We start from the raw sequence: 19,014 nt of genomic DNA, 5'->3' as shown, positions 1-19,014 counted from the left end.
TTACTCCAGAACACAATAGCCATTATTAAGCATATCTTGTGAAGATGGTTGAAGTATAGATTAAAGTGTCCACAGCTGAGTAAGTGTTAATGACAATCTCCTAATAACATCCTGACTGACACTGTGAGGGGTATTCAACAGGAAGGCATAGTCCATCCTACTCCCAGCATGCTTCCTTTATAGCCCATGACAACCACATAAGGATGTCTTTAGCAATCGGGTCTTACCAACTACTTTTTATGGGCACATGACAACAGTGACAATTGCTTGTATTATTTGAATCCTCACACATTTTCCAGGCAACAACTCCTAGGGAGGGATGCCTTCCAACACTAACAGTGGAGTTTTCATTTAAGAAGCTATGGCTTCTACAAGCAGTATTTTCTACCTATATAATGTGTCTTGACTAATATATTAATGAGCTTTCAAACAAGTTAGTTTTCATAAGGCATTTTCATATATTCTTGTTTTGATTATTTATATCCTTCATCTTACCCCCCATCTTTGCTTATACCACCCCACTCTCATATTCATTCCTCTACTCTCATATTATAAGTATTTTGGAATGTCTGTTTGTTGTTCTCCTTCAAATGGCCCCTTGCTGAATTTCTGTCCTTTATATGTACTTAGATTTCAACACAATAAGAAATTATGTAGGATACTCATATGACTAACAACGAATACTGTTTGTCTGTGTCTAGGTTACCTCATTAAGTATATTTTTCAATTGCATCTACTTTCCTAAGAAGCTCAAAATTTATTTTTATACCTGAATGAAATTTCATTGTGTAGTGTACACACATTACAATTTCATTATCTATTTTTCAGTTGATGGGCATATAGGCTGAACCTATTTCCTGGCTTTTGTGGGTAAAGTTGTAATGAGCACAGATGTACAGCTGTCTATTAGTATTATATATCTAAGTATTTAGGAATATATACCTAACTACATAGTAGTATATTACTAAGTATGTATTAAGGATATAATAGTATACTTTCTCTCTCTCTGTCTCTCTCTCTCTGTCTCTCTCTGACATATGTATATATATTAGTATACATCTAAGTGTGTAGTAGTATACACCTAAGTGTATGAGTATGTACTTAATTTTGGACAGATGGGTTACATGAAAATGAGTTTTCAGCTGTTTGAGTGAACTCCACAGTGATTTCAATAGTGATGGTACAAGTGTGAACTACAACCAGTGTTTCTCTTTTTTCCACATTTTCTTTTTAATTTTTTTAAAAGTTCTTATAAAAATTTTAAGCATTTTAAGTTTATTATAAAGAAACTTCAAACAGAGGAATGGATACAGAAAATGTGGTGCATTTACAGAATGGAGTACTACACAGTTATTATAAACAATGAATTTATGAAATTCCTAGATAAATGGATGGATGGGGAGTATGTCATCCTAAGTGAGGTAACCCAATCACAAAGGAACACATATGATATGCACTCATTGATAAGTGGATATTACCCAGAAGCCCAGAATCCTTCTTAGAAGGGGGAACAACATACCCATGGAAGGAGTTACAGAGGCAAATTTAAGAGCAGAGACTGAAGGAACGATCATTCAGAGACTGCCCCACTTGGGGATCCATTCCATAAACCACCATCAAACACAGACAAAATGGTAGATGCCAACAAGAACTTGCTGACAGGAGCCTGATATAGCTGTCTCCTGTGAGGCTCTGTCAGTTTCTGGCAAATACAGAAGTGGATGCTCACAGACATCCATTAGACGGAGCACGGGTTCCCAATGAAGGAGATAGTGAAAGTCCCCAGGGAGCTGAAGGTGTCTGAAGGAACATCAATATGCACTAACCAATACCCCAAAGCTCCTTGGAGCTATACCACCAATCAAAGAAAATAGATGGTGGAACTTGTGGCTTTAGCTGTATATGTAGCAGAGGATGGCCTGGTCAGTCATCAATGTGAGGAGAGGCCCTTGGTCCTATGAAGGCTCTGTACCCCAGTATAGAGGAATGCCAGGACCTGAAATGGGAGTGTGGGGTTTGGGGAGCATGGTGAGCAGGGAGGATATAGGTGATTTTCAGAAGGGAGACTAGGAAAGGGGATGACATTTTACATGTATATAAAGAAAACATATCATAAAAGTTAAAAAAAAAAAAAGAAAGAGGTAGTTGGAAAAAGGATTAGAATCATCCAGAATGGAAAAAAGGCAAGAATGGCAAGAATGATAAATCGGCTATACTGAGATCAAAATACCCGTATACATGTATGGAAACATCAATAATAAAACACTTTATTATAGGTGATTAATATATTTCAATAACAATTTAAATCAAAACAGTGTATCAAAATTCACTACCCCAACTCTGTAAATATTTCAGAGACAAATAGGAGATTAGGATTTACAATATTTAGAAAGATGCCTTTTAAGGAAATGATGGATTATCAGGCTAATATATAAGATGTATATGAAGTCATTACAAAAAGAATAAGAAAATCTACAAATGGGAAGCACGGTAGGAAGAAAGCAGCATTTGTTATTTTTCTGTTCTGTGATAAAACACCATGATCAAAGGCGACTTAAGGAAGAGAGAGCTTATTTGTGTCAGGTGCAACTATAGGAAAGGAAAGCTGGGATATCATTTCCTCAACTATATGCAAGAAACAAATGGAGTACACTGGAATTGGTTTGAGTGTTTATTGTCTCAAAGCCCACCTTGAATGGAATACTTTCTCCAACCAGGCTGTGCCTCATAAACATTCTGAAAAAGTGCCACCAATTGGGATCAAGTGTTGAAATTTGGGGGCCTATGTGGGCCATTTCTTACTCAAATGATGACCAGTGTCAATATCAAGATTAGGTTTGCAAAGACTAGACACTCCAAATGGTGCTTAAATATTATGACACTGGACAATTTGTGTCTGTCTCCTGTACTGTGGTGATTGTGAGAACAGAAAGACTTCACAATCAGTGTTGAAATGATGATGAGTCCTGGGCCCATAGACTTGTTGAATATAGAGAGATAAAATGGAGCCTAGAGAATATTAAAAGACTACAGATGTAGGCAAGTTAGGTATCATACATGAAATTGTGTGGTTGAGCTCCAGCACAAAATAAGCAGAGTATACAGTAGGTGCTTGTAGTCTTAGAACTCAAGAGGTAGGAGAAGAAGGAACCATACTTCAAGGTCTTCCCAAGGTATATAGAGAATTCAAGGCCAACCTAAGCTATTTCTCACTTTGTCTTTAAAAAAATACTCTGAGACTTGGAACTGGGGAGACTCCAGAGTCTCTATGGTGTTGTCTCAATCTGAAACTCTTAACAGTAAGCGACATGGAGCCTGAAGTGCCACCTCCATTAGGCAGGCAGGAATCCCATTGGAGGGATAAGAATAGCAACTCATTCAGAAAACCTTTGGCCCCCAAAGTGTCCTAACTACAAGATGTCCAGCAACAAAGATGGAGCAGAGATGGAAAGAATGGGCAATCAATGACTGGCCAAAATTGAGACATACACCATGGGCAAGAAACAATCCATGACACTATTACTGATACTCTGATATGCTTGCATACATGAGCCCAGAATAACTGTACTATGAGAGGCTCCACCCAGCAGCTGAGTAAAAGAGATTGTATACGTCCACAGCCAAACATTAGTTAGAGCTCTGGAAGTCTTTTGGGAAAGTTGGAGAAAGGATTGAGGGACCCAACAGGGTTAAGAACTCCAGATGAAGACCAGAAGAGTCAACTAACCTGGAACTTTTAACACTCTCAGTAACTGAACCACCTACCAAAAAGCTATCATGAGCTAGAACTAGGGGCCCTGTACATATGGAGCAGATGAGCAGCTTGGTCTTGAGCAGGTCTCCAAACAACTGGTGCTGGGTCTCTCCCTTAAACTGTTTCCTGTCTGTGGATCCCATTCCTCTTGTCTTGTCTCACTGGGAGACGACACACTAAGTCCTGGGGAAAATTGATGTGTCATGATAGGGAGGTACCCTAGGGGAACCTATCCCTTCTCAGAGGAGAAGAGGATGGTTATAGGAGCTATGAGTAGGGGTAATTAAGAGGAGAGGGGTGCTTAATATTGAGATATAATATGAATAATTTAATTTATTAATTAATAAATTAATTAATGAAATAAATGTCTCTGAGTTTCCCCCACCTCCTATATTTCACAGCATACTCACCATTTCCTTTGAGGAACCATTCAAAATATGTTCTGAGTGACCCTGGATTCTTCACAAGGTTTGTGTTACCATAGAAAAAGTAACCAGACACAAGAATATCTCTGGGATTTCTGATGAGATAGATCGCCTTGAATGGAAAAAATGTAAATGAAAGTCAACAGTTATTCCTCACCTTTTAACTGTCACAATTTACATGAAATATTCAATTATCTAATGGTTTCTAAAATATTGTTATTTTTATGTGGGGCAAACATATACACAAGTGAAAAATCTACAGTCATAATTTCTATTTTCTAATTTTATTTGATTTGTAAAAATGGAACAACAAAATGGCTAGTTCATTAATAGTGTAAAAAAACACAGACTGATTCAAAAGTTCTAAAGATTACAATAACAATTGGTTATCCAACATCAAATGCCGAGCCTATAAAATATACATACAAGTAATACTGTAGTGACTGAGAAGAATGTACTGAAGTGTTTTGGGATATACAGATTTATTTAGGAATATATTGATTATTTATTTATTTAAGAATATATATTGTATACATTAGAAGCATGCAAATATATATTCATATAGGAATACATGAACATAGGAATATATTTAGGAATATATATATATGTATATGTATATGTATATGTATATGTATATGTATATGTATATGTATATGTATATGTATATGTATATGTATATGTATATGTATATGTATATGTATATGTATATGTATATATGCAACATGAATTAATGAAAAAAGAAACCATAAATTAGAAAGAGAGTAAAAGGGGATATATTAATGTTTTCAGATGGAGAAAAGGGAAGGGGAAATGATGTACATAATTATATTTTATTATAATAATTTCAAAACATAAAAGAAATAAATTAAAAGAAATAATTAATTTCTTTTATAAAGATTTATTTATTTTATATACGGAGTAAACTGTCACTGTATTTAGACATACCAAAAGACATTGGATCCCATTACAAATGTTCATGAACCTCCATGTTGTTGCTAGGAATTGAACTCAGTACCTCTGGAAAACCAGTTACTGCTCTTAACCATGGAGCCACCACTTCAGCCCATAAAGTAATCATTTTTAATAAAAGGAACTTTATAATTTGTACCAATTATTGTAGATCTCATCTTTTTTTAACTTCAAAAATATTGATTTATGCACGACTGAGTTCACACATTCATTTTTGCACACCATATGTGGACTGAAACCCACAGACATTAAGAAAAAGGGGGGGGGTGGATGCCCTGGGACTAGAGTTGCAGACAGTTGTGAGACACCATGTGGGTGTTGGGAACTGAACCTAGGTCCTTTGCAAGAGAAGCCTGTACTCTTAACAGCTGAACCATCTATCTAAGTCCTCTTAAAATTTTTAAATATTTTTTGTTGGATATTTTTTATTTACAGTTCAAATGTTATCACCTTTTACAGCTTCCCACTTCCTTCCTGGAAACTCCCAATCCAATCTCCTTCCCCCTGATTCAGCGAAGGTGAAACACCTTCCACTGACCCAACCATCCACTCCTACTTCCCAAAGATAGCAAAAATTATTCTCAACAATAAAAGAACTTCTAGGGGAATCACCATTCCTGATCTCTAGTTGTATTATATAGCAATAATTATTAAAACCAAACCAAAACAAAACAAAACAAAAACCCAACTCTATGCTATTGGTACAATGAAATGCAGGTAGATTAATGGAATAGAATTGAAAACACAAAATTGGACCCACACTCCTATGTTCAGTTGATCTTTTGCAAAGCTTCTAAAATCATCCATTGGGAAAAAGACAGCATTTTCAACAAATGATGCTGGTTGAATTGGCTGTCAGCATGTGGAAGAATGGATATCAATCAATTCTTATCCCCTTTTACACAGCTTAACTCCAAGTATATCAAGAACTTCCTCATAAAACCATATACATTAAAACTTATAGAAGAGAAAGTGGGGAAGAATCTCAAATACATGGGCACAAGGAAAAAGTTCCTGAACAGAACACAAATGGCTTATGCTCTAAGATAAAGAATTGACAAATGGGACCTCATAAAACTGTATAGTTTTGTAAGTCAAAGAACACTGTCATTAGGACAAAATGGCAACCAACAGATTGGGGAAAGATCTACATCTGATAGAGAGCTAATATCCAATATATACAAAGAACTCAAAAAATTAGGCTCCATAGTAACAAATAACCCTATTACAAATGGGGTACAGAACTAAAAAAAGAATTTTCAACTGAGAAATATGGAATGGCCTAGAACCTAAAAAATTGTTCAACATACTTAGTCATCAGGGAAATGAAAATGAAAATGATCCTGTAGGACCCCAAATCTAAGGACCCCCACTCTAGTTCAGGGACAGGAAGCACCCACGAACACAAGAATCCTCTCTTGTTGCAAGACGCACGAGGCTTTATTGGCAGAGCTCTGGGTCGACACATACCTCACACAGGAGGCAGGGGAGTCGACGCTGAGGCTCGGAAGCTAGGGGTTTTTTAAGAAGCAAAGGGTTAGGAATACAAAGAATTTTGACAAAGGCATGGGATTGATTCATTAACAGAAAGATTACATGTCAGCAAAAGGGGCATCAGAGCTTTGTTCCGGTGGGCTTGGGGCTTATCTTTGTACCCGGCACCAAGGGGTAATAGACAGAAGGGAGGTTCCGGCCAGATGGTGTGGACTTAGATAAGATGACTCTGCCTGTCTTCGGATTGAGGGGAGATTCCGGCCAGATGGTGTTAGCTTAGATAATGTAGCCCCATTTGTCCTTGAATACCTTTTCATCTTTACAGCCAAGATGTTCTTAGGAATGCCTTAACAACAGCCCTGCCCTGGCATGCCTGGGGGCTGTTCTTCTTTGTTCTCAGTCCCAGATTAGGGCTGTGGGCTCCTAAACAAGTTACAATATTTCATCTTCCTTCAATCCTGAGATTCCACCTCACACCAGTCAGAATGGCTAAGATCAAAAATTCAGGTGACAGAGATTCTGGTGAGGAACTGGAAAAAAGGAACACTTCTCCATTGCAGGTGGGATTGCAAGCTTGCACAACCACTCTGGAAATCAGTCTGGTGGTTTCTAAGGAAACTGGACATAGTATTACATGAGGACCCAGTTATAGCACTCCTGAGCTTATACCCAAAAGATGCTACAACATATAACAAGGATATATTGTCCACTATGTTCATAGTAGCTGTATTTATAAGAGACAGAATTTGGAAACAAATCAGATGTCCTTCAACAGAGGAAAGGATACAGAAAGGGTGGTACATTTACATGATAGTGTACTACTCATCTATAAAAAACAATGACTTCTTGAAATTCATAGGAAAATGAATAGAAATGGAAAATATCATCGTGAGTGAGGTAACTCAATCACAAAACTATACGAATGGTATGCATTCCCTGATAAGTGGATATTAGCCCAGTAGCTCAGAATAACCAAAATACAATTCACAGACCAAATGAAGCTGTAGAAGAAGGTCGACAAAAGTGCTGATACTTCCATCCTTCTTAGAAGAGAAAACAAACAAACAAACAAAAAAATCATGGGAGGAAACATAGAGACAAAGTGTGGAGCAGAGACTGAAAGAAAGGCAATACAGATACAGATACAGATACAGATACAGATACAGATACAGATACAGATACAGATACAGATACAGATACAGATACAGATACAGATACAGATACAGATACAGATACAGATACAGATACAGATACAGATGGATCTGGGGATCCATCCATATTCAGTAACCAAACCAAGACACTATTGTTGATGCCAAGAAGTGCATGCTGGCAGGAGCTGGATAGAGTAGTTTCCTGAGAGGCTATGCTAGAACCTGCCAAATATAGAATTCATCTCTTCAAGCTTCAGTTTCCCTAGTCAAAATTTTCCAAATCCAGATAAGACACACACTAGCAAAATTTTGCTGAAAGGACCCTGATATAGCTGTCTCTTGTGAGACTATGCTGGAGCCTAGCAAACACAGAAGTGAATGCTCACAGTCAGCTATTGGATGGATCACAGGGGCCACAATGGAGGAGCTAGAAAAAGTATCCAAGGAGCTAAAGGGATCTGCAACCCTATATAGGTGGAACAACAATATGAACTAACCAGTACCCCCCTTCCCCCCTCCCCCAAGAGCTCATGTTTCTAGCTGCATATATATCAGAAGATGGCCTAGCCGGCCATCAGTGGAAAGAGAGGCCCACTGGTCGTGCAAACTTTATATGCCTCAGTACAGGGGAATGCCAGGGCCAAGAAGTGGGAATGAGTGGGTAGGGGAGTGGGGGGAGGGTATGGGGGACTTTTGGGATAGAATTGGAAATGTAAATGAGGAAAATACCTAATAATTTTTTTTAAAAAGATAAGATTTAAAGCAATGTCTCTTTAATGAAACATTGAAACTTGCACTGTCATGCATTCATAGGTATAAATTGACAGCCAAATTTTGCAACGTGGTAGTGAAGTTTTAATGTTGATTCTAAGGTGATAAATTGTTGTGAAATGGAGTTTTGCTTTCCCAAGGTTGTAGTTATAGTCTAATATTGGAAAAGAATCTTTAAAATTATGAAATCTGTCCTCACAGCAAGAACAAATCACAGAGCAGCCTCTTTTGTGTGACTTTCTTTTGTCTTGCAAATGGTGCCAAAGGAAGCTCTCCTTGCCTCTCCTTGCCTTCAAGGAAAATTCCTTTTAGCTAAAAGAGCACCTTTGCAGATCTACCCAGATGTTGTTCTAAATAAAGTTTAAATTCTACGTTTATAAAATGTCAATCAGGCTGTAGAATTTATCAGGACATTGCGATTTGACTTGCCTACTTCATGTAAAGTTATTATAGATTTAAGAGTTTGTTTTTTCCTTTGCATCCTTAAAATTGTAAAGAGCTTGCTTCTAGTCAGCTAGTAACCACTGGAAAATTTTGCCTCTAGATATGGCTTATATAGCCTTACCTCATGTACAAAAAATTCTTAGTGTCTCTGCTTCAATACAAGAAGCTAACAGTTTGAATCTTTCAGTGTATATTGTTTCTAAGTGGAAAGTATTTCATTAGCTAATGCCTCTCAAGGGAAGTTTAGTTTAAATCCTTGCTCTCACACAGGAGCTTTTAAGTTCTGGGGAGTAGCTGTTGCTCCAGAAAAGATTCAGAAGCAATATCTTTTTAATACTTAAGGTTTTATTTATACTATAAAATTGTGGTACAGAAAATCTAGAATGAAAAATTGATTTGCATAAAATTTTTATTTTCAAAAACTTCCAGGAGATTTTAATTTGCTAAGACCTCAACCTAAACTTACCACGTAATATCTTGCCATATTATGAAGCAGTAGCTCAGATGATTATCCTTGGAATGAAGCAGGCACTAACTTATTTTGGCAAAGAGCCAGATATTATTGTTCAGCCTTACAGCGTAGGTCAAGACACTTGGCTGAAACAGCACAGGATGGATTGGCTGCTTGCTCAAATAGGGTTTAAAGGAACTATAGACAGCCACTACCCTCAAGATAGGTTGATAAAATTTTTAAATATATATGAGGTAATATTTCCTAATATAACCTCTTTACATCCCTTACACAATGCTGTTCTGGTGTTTACTGATGGCTCCTCTAAAGGGCCAGCTGAATATCTTATAAATAATCAACAGGTAATCATAAAGACTTCTGGCCTCTCAGCTCAATTAGCAGAATTAACAGCAGTACTGAATGTCTTTCATTCTGTGAATGATGCTTTTAATATTTTTCCTGATAGTTTATATGTTACACAATTGGTACCCTTATTGGAGACTTGTGGTACATTTAATCTGCTTCTCTGCATACTGGAGAAGCCTCCAAAAATGTAATTGATCATTCCTACAAGCCTTTAGTGGCATGGAATTGCCTAAACTTATTAAGACAGATAATGGGCCATCCTATTTTAGCAAAAATTTTACCTCATTTTGTAAAGAATTTGGCATCAAACATAAAACTAGAATTCCTTATAACCCCATGGGACAAGGAATAGTTGAATGTGCTCATCACAGTTAAAAAAAATGGCTTTAAAAAACAAAACAGGGGCAGTTATATCCCCCAAGGTCACCAAATGCACATCTTGCTTTTGTCTTATTTGTTCTAAATTTTTTGCAAACTGATATTTAAGGTCAGTCTGCAGTGGATCGCCACTGGCATCCAGTTACTTCTAGTTCATATCCCGTGGTAAAGTGGCAGGACCCATTAACTAATGAATGGAAGGGTCCAGACCTGGTCCTAATCTGGGGAAGGGGCTCAGTCTGTGTTTTTTCACAAAAAGAAGACAGAGCGCTATGGCTGCCTGAAAGTTTGTCAACTGGACACAGATCCTGAATCTTCCAGTAAGTATGACTCTGACCATGATTATAGCTAAAAATCCTCTTTAGCCAAAAAGTTAATTTTGCAGAAAAGCCTCCTCTCCCAGAAAGTTACAGCCTTTCTGTGATTCTCAAAGTCACCTCCCCAACAGCTGGAGCTCTAAGTCTAAACTTGATCTTTGCTAATTTGCAATTGAATGGAGTACCTGGACTTCCCCAAAGAAGCTTTTGTGCTGTTGTTTGTACTTTGTTTTTCAAGCAGGTCAGTCAACACCATTCAGCCTGACTGCAGCAGGTGTGCAGCTTCGCCTTCTTCATTGAAGAAGAATTTTAAGTATATATTGTGACTTTGGTCTGAATTGGGAATAAGGTGTGCTAATGAGGACCAAACAGTCAATAATGGGCATCCAGATCTTGGAACAATACCAATCTAGGACAGAGGTATATGCCAAAAGGCCATGGCTGTTGATAACACACCACAGACCCATGTTTTGTGTGAAATATAACACAAACAAGCTGCCGTAGCCTCCAAGATGGAACTGGATAGTTCGGGAATATCTAAGATTTCCTAAGACAGGCGTGGCCGCCAGCCACCATAACTCCCAGACAGGACTATAGAACATAAATACATTTTATACCTCAGTCCAGCTTTTTTAAAATATTAACAACAGGGGGCAAACTGTAACCTCCCTGAGCCTGAAGCAGGCTAAGCCAGACCTTGACCTTGCTGCCATTAAGGAGATTACCTAGGGTGGAGCCTTCCTCCCTAGATCATTCTATTGTTCAGCCACTGCCACTGTTCCTCCTGCTGAGAGGCCCCTGAGCTATTCTGGAGACTACACCCTATCATGCAAGTCATCACCTTGTAGCAGATTCCAGGCTCCATGGATGAATTGGTGGAAATGGGCCTCCCCACTCTCCTTTATAAAGCCCATTTGCCATTAAACATTTGAGCATTGATCAGGAAACATGACTTAGCTCCATTCTTTCTCTCGACCACCTAGTTTCCCCTCTCTTTTCAGCCCCAGCTTGCCTCAAAGGTGTACTCCATTTCTTGTGAGCGGTAGGCCGGCTTCCAACACACACACACATATACGAATGGCCACAAATTCCTTGTGCCATTTTAATGAGAGATTATTCTGTTTGTATTTGTAGTTGCAGCATAAACTATAGCTTTTATGGATGGAAGGATATACAGAAAACTTCCTTACTGACTAGAAGCTGTGATAGGTCAGTATGTGGATATCTCTAATTCCATCTACTGATCTTCTTTCCATTTCATGGGAGATTCCTGTGGCTACTGATCTCAATAGACAGCTAGACACATGATGACACTGTATATACAACTGATCTTTGAACATTGATGCTTGGTCTGTTTGCTTCCCCCATGAGCAATTATGTCTTAGGTGTTTCACACACAGGGCTTAGGGTATATGTTATAAATAAGATTCACACTTTGATGGCAATGATATACTAATATTCACTGTACATTAGAGTTTGAACTCTGTTTGGCCTATATATGTAGTTCCTGAAAGTTTCAGTGTGATATTTCACTTTATTTTTTAAAGCTGCCCAGGACCACTGTGTGCTGGTCCACAAATATAGTCCGATGTGGGGAAACATCAGCATCACCTAGTGCATGAGAATCCCATCTTCACATTTCAGCAAGACCTCTAGGACTTGTCAGATAAAATAAGTTGAAAGAGTGTTTAGTCAAAGAAAATCTCAACCACTGGACACTGACCTTGGCCTTGGAACTGAACAAAGACTTGGGGAAGAGATGGATGGGAAGATGGGAGGTTATGAGTCGTGGTCCTTCTTTATTGATTAATGCAGGATATCCTGAATCAGTCTCTAGCCAGGGTGAGCGGTCCCAAATGGGCACAGTTTGGATCCACTTCGGATCTCCCTTGGTCTGAATCAAGCAGACAATCTCAATCAGCCAGTGTGTTCCTGAATGAAAAGGAAAAGTGACTGTCACTCATTTCAACATTACTTGTGAAAAAGCCTCAAGTACAATATAAGCCCATACAATTTACAGTGCTGCCCATTTTCAAGCACACAGACTTGTGTTCACAATATCCATGTGACATAAGTGCAAAGTATATTCACTTTTCATATTCTAGACTTCATTTTGTAAAACAGGGACCCTATACTCAATAAACAGCAAACTGGCAATGGAATTTCTCCTCCAGCCCTGGGCCAACATCATTCTACATTCTGGTGGAATGAATTTGACTATCCCAGATATTTCAGAATGTTGTAATCATAGCACATGCCCTCTGAGACTACCTCCTTTAATTTAATTCATTGTCACTGGTATGCACCCATGCTGTAGTGTATGACTGAGTTCTTCTTTTTAAAGTGAATCAATTTCCTTGTGCATATTTATCACACACCCTTGCATTTGTGTTTATGTGTTCATTTGTCAGTATATGTTTCTCTAGATTTGTTCTCTGAGTTTTTGTCTGGTACTTTTTTCCTATATTCCCATTGCATTTGTAATTTCTGTGTCATTTTCCTTTCAATGCCAGCAGCCTAATATTTACTCAATGTTCAGTGTGTGTTCCACACAGCAAACATCCATACACCAAACTACCATGATGTCACTTTTGGTTTCTTGAGTTTTCAGACTCTTTCTACATCCTGGACAAGTTCCATAGTAATTCTACCTCAAACTGTCCTCTCCTCCACATATCCTCACATACATGCCTTTATCTTTTAATGTTATTTCTTGTATTTATTCTCATCACTCTCAGTCTTCTATCTCTTCCACAGAGAGAGGGACCAATGGCATATTCTGCCTCAGGGAGCACTATCATTGTTCTGGAGCCATAGCTAATCTCCTCTTTCCACTTAGGTCAGACTGAGTGGAGCACACACACAAATCTCCATGCCCACAAGTCATTTTACACATTAATATATAGAACACTCTACTCATCATACAAAATGAATTAAGATCAAAGTACTAACCTCCCATATACATTTCCGAATTAGTCTTACTGATGATTCTTACCTGACTTGGGGTAAGTCAATATAAACAAGTCTTCTTCTTTCACCACAAACTTACTACGGACATCTTCCAAATTTTCTCTTTGATATCCTATGGCAGGAAAAGGTATCCCTTCAAACCAATAATAGTCTGACATCATGAATAGCTCCTTGTAGGTGCTGTTAGAATTCCAGCCCAGGACACCTATTCAGCTAATGGCCAATTCTGAGAGGTAAGATTTATAGTGCAAGTAAAAAATCATTAACATCATCTTGCTTGTTGTGAAATATTTACTGATATGAAGAAATAAATATTGCAACCTACAGTCAAAGGTTACTATATTGAGCAATTTTAAAGTTGTACAAATAACATTCTGCAAAATTTGTGAGACCATGTTCATTACCCCAAACTGTAAACTCAGTAAGATGTAATAGGACATAGAAATGCAAGTTAATTTAAAGTGTCTAGTAATACAATTTAGCTTTCAGAATGATTTTGAATATGCAGAAAACAGAGATCATACAGAACCTTTCCAATGGAATTTCTTTTTTTTTTTTAAATAGTGATTACTTTTGAGAAACTCATAGTACATTGCCAAGGGACTCCAGTGGAGCCAGCTTGAGGCAGTAATGCCAAAAAGCTGCTCATGAGAAATGAATTCCTAAAACTCTCTTCCTGGCAGTCAGCACTCCAGTTTGGATGAGTTTGACAGGCGAAAAGCCTGGAAGCTGTTCATGAGGATCAGAGTTCCATGGTAATTTCTCTCCCGGAGGTTTGGCGTTTTCTCCCAACCCATAATATTCTAATTTCCACCGCGTTAGTCTAATGTATAGATTCACATGCACTCTATTTAGTATTACCTTATTGTAATGCCTTTTAAGATTGAATTCTAACATAGCTAAAGCCTTTCCCAGTGTTCTAAGATCCCAGATAACAGCAAGGAGCTTAACCTATTCAGTAACTAATTAAGCACTGCTATAAAAAAATAAAAAAAACTAGCCATTAATCCAGCTGTCTGCATAAAGAAGACTAAAAGTCTCACTGAGATAGAAATCTTTACTACAGGTTACATTCCATGTCAGGAGTGACTTAATATACTATCCTGATAAGTAAGAAAGTCTCCAGACAAGATAAAGTTTTACAAGACCTAGAATTTAGAGCTCCGCAATACCACATTATTCTTGAGGCCTGTCAAAGAGTTAAACCCCCTGGTGCTATTAACTTTAAAGTGTGAAATTCCTGCCTGGCATTAGGCTTTTCCCAGGCAGGGCTTGTTATCCCTAATGTAAACATTTAACTAGTTCCTGCAAATTCTTTTCAGTTGTATCTGGTAAATTTCAGTGTACCTTGTCTTACTTGTGATTTGTAGCTCCTGATAATTCGCTGTAATATAATAGTCTCATGTTTTACCAGAAAATCACATTCAGATTCAACACCTCTCTTGTGTGCTTGATTCTGTCTGCTGCCATCTGACTCTTTGCCCATCTGCTCGAGAGACTCGTTCTTACGCAGGCACAGGAAAAAGAAGGTCTGCAGCAGTACATTAACTACCCTTCTTCTTCCACTCAAAGCCTTCCCTCCTTTTCCCATATTTTTGGTCTTTACTTTAATATTTGTTGCTATTTATATATGCACACATGTAAAGTCAACCTACTTAGTCCATGCATTTGAACGTGTATGCAATGTATCCTGAGGCATGCAGTTGAGGTTAGAAAAATCAATGTGGGATTTAATCTCCAGATACAGCCTATTCTCCGTATCTTAACAACAATTGATATGAAGTATTTCTTCTTATAGGTTAAATCATATAGAATTTTTCCTGGCCTCTTTAGTATACCTACTAGTGCCATTATGCTGGTTTGTTTGGATAACTATACTGTTAAAAGTTAATGTGTCTATTTTCCTGTTGTGTCTAAAAAAGACATATTCTATCAACAGGAACCTTGGGCTTTTGAGGGAACAAAAAAGCCCTCTTCTGTGACTTTTTCTCTGAGTCTCTGATGTTGTAAGGATTTATTTCAGATATATCAGTTTGTGTTGGGCACCTTTCTAATATTATCTATATTTTGGCCCATTGTGGATCTTTGCCAGAGTCACCATATGTTACAAAAGGAAGTATCTTTGACAAGGGGTAAGAACTGTATTTACCTGTGGGTATAAAACAAGTACTTAGAAATCAGCTGGAAATTACACTGGTTTAGGGAACTGTTGGTAATGAGACTCATGGGGATTTGCTTTTTCCAGTCCACGAGGTTGTTTATGTTTATAATACCAGACATGGCTTCCCTATTTTTTAATAGGCTTAAGGTCCAAATATATAGCCTTTGATTACCCCAAGATAAAAGTGCCACCGCTTTGTTCCTTTGGATGTCTTGTCAGTCAAGTCATTCTTCTGGCTCACAGGCTTCATATCTGCATAGTTTGAGTGATTGTGCCTCTCCCTGGCAGAATGAGCAATGTCTTAAGTTATGAAAACCACTTCACTTGCAAGAGATTTCCAGGCTATTTTAACTCAATTCCTCCAAATTGTCTGAAGTGCATCATGTCTTCAGCAACATAATCTTATCTCCAAGTACTGCGAGGCAACCAAGAGCATCAATAACTGATGTTTTTTTTTTTTTTTTTGGGGGGGGGATTCTCAGATTCTCCTGACCAACTATTTTAGAGAATATTTCTCATGCATGATATTGGGGTTTTGTTATATAGTCCATAGTTCTTGTGGAGTTGTGGAGAACATTATCATTCCAAATAGCACTATCTTTAAAATACATATTAATGTTTCACACACACACACACACACACACATAGTATATATATATATATATATATATATATATATATATATATATATATATATACTATATGTGATTTTAGATAAATACTGGATACCATGATTTTCTATGTTATTTTCAACATCCTTGGTATTATTTATCCTTTTGTCTCTTCTGTCACTGTGCACTAGACTGTGTCTGTCCAAAATACACTCTGTCCCATTTTCCCCATTTCTCCCTCTGTAACACCTGTGTGCTATTCCAGTGTCTAAAATTTCTCTCTCAAATGATACCTTTTAACTTTCCTGGTTACTGTTGTTACTCCAAGTTATAAGCACATAGTTACAGATTCAAAGCCAGTAAGTACAAATCTCTTTTAGATCCACCAGTTTGCCTAAAAGTTTCATCATTTCATTTATCTCTACAGCTAAGTAGAATTTCATTGTACATATGAACCACACTTTCATTAGTCATTTATTAGTTGGAGGACATTTAAGTTGTTTTCATTTTCTAGTAATTATGACTAGAACAGTAACAAACATGGCTGAGAAACTATTTGTGGAGGAATATATCAAGTTCTTTCACATATGTCAAGGAATATTGTATCCGTGCCATATGATATATTTTTCACACTGAATTTCAGAGAGATGTCATCAGAATGAAATGCAGTTAAGTGCAGGAGAGTCCCCAAGTTCCCAAATTATTACAATCATTTATCTCACCTGCATTTGTTGTAAGATTTTTGTTTGTTCATATTATTTCTGACTAGAGTAGATTAAATCTCAAAGTTGTTAAATTTTTATTTCCTTAATTGCTAAAGTTTTTGACCAATTAAGAAGCTATATCTTATTTTTATTTTTATTTCTTCTCTTCTGAAGAAATAAAACTGGCCAGAGGTAAAGGCCAGTACTTTTTATAATTTTTTTATTCGATATTTTCTTCAGTTACATTTCAAATGCTATCCCAAAAGTCCCCTAGATCCTACTCTGGCCCTGCTCCCTTACCCACCCACTCCCACTTCTTGGCCCTGGCATTACCCTGTACAAGGGCATATAAAGTTTGCAAGACCAAGTGGTCTCTCTTTACAGTGATGGCCAACTAGGTCATCTTCTGTTACATATGCAGCTAGAGACATGAGCTCTGGGTGTACTGGTAAGTTCATATTGTTGTTTCAACTATAGGGTTGCAGACCCCCTCAGCTTCTTGGGTACTATCACTATCTCCTACATTGGGAGACCTGTGTTCCATCAAATAAATGACTGTGCGAATCCACTTCTGTATTTGCCAGGCACTGGCATAGCCTCACAAGAGACACCTATATCAGAGTCCTTTCAGCAAAATCGTCCTGGCATCTGCAATAGTGTCTGCGTTTGGTGGATGATTATTGGATGGATCCCCAGTTGGGTCAGTCTCTGGATGGCCCATCCTTTGGTCTCAGCTCCAAACTTTGTCTCTGTAACTCCTTCCATGGTTATTTTGTTCCTTATTCTAAGGAGGATTGATGTATCCACATGTTGGTCTTCCTTCTTCTATATTTTCTTGTGTTTTGCAAAATGTATGTTGGGTATTCTTAGTTTCTAGGCTAATATCCACTTATCAGTGAGTGCATATCATGTGAGTTCTTTTGTGATTGTGTTACCTCACCAGGATGATATCCTCCAGTTCCAGTCATTTGCCTGAGAATTTCATAAATTTATGGTTTTTAATAGTTGAGTAGTACTCCATTGTGTAAATGTACCACATTTTCTGTATCCATTCCTCTGTTGAGGGGCATCTGGGTTCTTTCCAGCTTCTGGCGATTATAAATAAGGCTGCTATGAACATAATGGAGCATGTGTCCTTATTAACAGTTGGAACATCTTCTGGATATATGCCCAAGAGAGGTATTGCTGGATCCTCCAGTAGTACTATGTCCAATTTTCTGAGGAACTGCTAGACTAATTTCCAGAGTGGTTGTAAAAGCTTGCAATCCCACTACAAATGGAGGAGTGTTCCTCTTTCTCCACATTCCAGCCAGCATCTGTTGTCATCTGAATTTTGGTTTGTAGCCATTCTGACTGGTATGAATTGGAATCTCAGGGTTGTTTTGATTTGCATTTCCCTGATGATTAAGGATATTGAACATTTTTTGAGGTGCTTCTCAGCCATTCGATATTCCTCAGTTGAGAATTCTTTGTTTATTACTGTGCCCCATTTTTAATGGGGTTATAAGATTTTCTGGAGTCCATCTTCTTGAGTTTGTATATACATTGAGTATTAGTACCCTATCTGATTTAGGATTGGTAAAGATCCTTTCCCAGTCTCTTAGTGACCTTTTTGTCTTATTGACAATGTTTTTTGCCTTACAGAAGCTTTGTAATTTTATGAGGTACCATTTGTCAATTCTTGATCTTACAGCATAAGCCACTGCTGTTCTACTCAGGAATTTTTCCCCTGTGCCCATATCTTTGAGACTTTTCCCCACTTTGTCCTCTATAAGTTTCAGTGTCTCTGGTTTTATGTGGATTTCCTTGGTCCACTTAGACTTGAGCTTAGTACAAGGAATTAAGAATGGATCAGTTCACATTCTACATGATCACCGCCAGTTGTACCAGCACCATTTGTTGAAAATGCTGTCTTTTTTCCACTGGATGGTTTTAGCTCCCTTGTCAAAGATCAAGTGATCATAGGTGTGTGGGTTCATCTCTGGGTCTTCAATTCTATTCCATTGGACTATTTGTCTGTTGCTATACCAGTACCATGCAGTTTTTAT

At 37.7% G+C, this 19,014-nt stretch overlaps 1 protein-coding gene across 1 annotated transcript in view; it reads right to left on the bottom strand.

Annotated features, from left to right (window-relative positions):
• LOC110287694 (sulfotransferase 2A1) overlaps positions 1-13,699 on the bottom strand; it is a 63,293-nt gene extending 49,594 nt beyond the window's left edge. Inside the window, exons 1-3 of the mRNA XM_085842155.1 lie at positions 13,516-13,699; positions 12,244-12,452; positions 4,165-4,291 (exon numbers count right to left, since the gene is read on the bottom strand). Of these exons, the coding sequence (XP_085698281.1) occupies positions 4,165-4,291; positions 12,244-12,452; positions 13,516-13,651 (472 nt within the window). The 5' untranslated portion in view covers positions 13,652-13,699. The remainder of the gene's footprint in view (positions 1-4,164; positions 4,292-12,243; positions 12,453-13,515) is intronic.
• Between the last annotated feature and the right edge of the window lie 5,315 nt (positions 13,700-19,014).

Source organism: Mus caroli, unplaced genomic scaffold (genome assembly GCF_978045245.1).
Source record: "Mus caroli unplaced genomic scaffold, Mus_caroli_1 scaffold_8, whole genome shotgun sequence".
Lineage (NCBI taxonomy): Eukaryota > Metazoa > Chordata > Mammalia > Rodentia > Muridae > Mus > Mus caroli.
The sequence above is the reverse complement of the archived record's forward strand: the minus strand, read 5'-3'. Positions and strand labels throughout refer to the sequence as shown.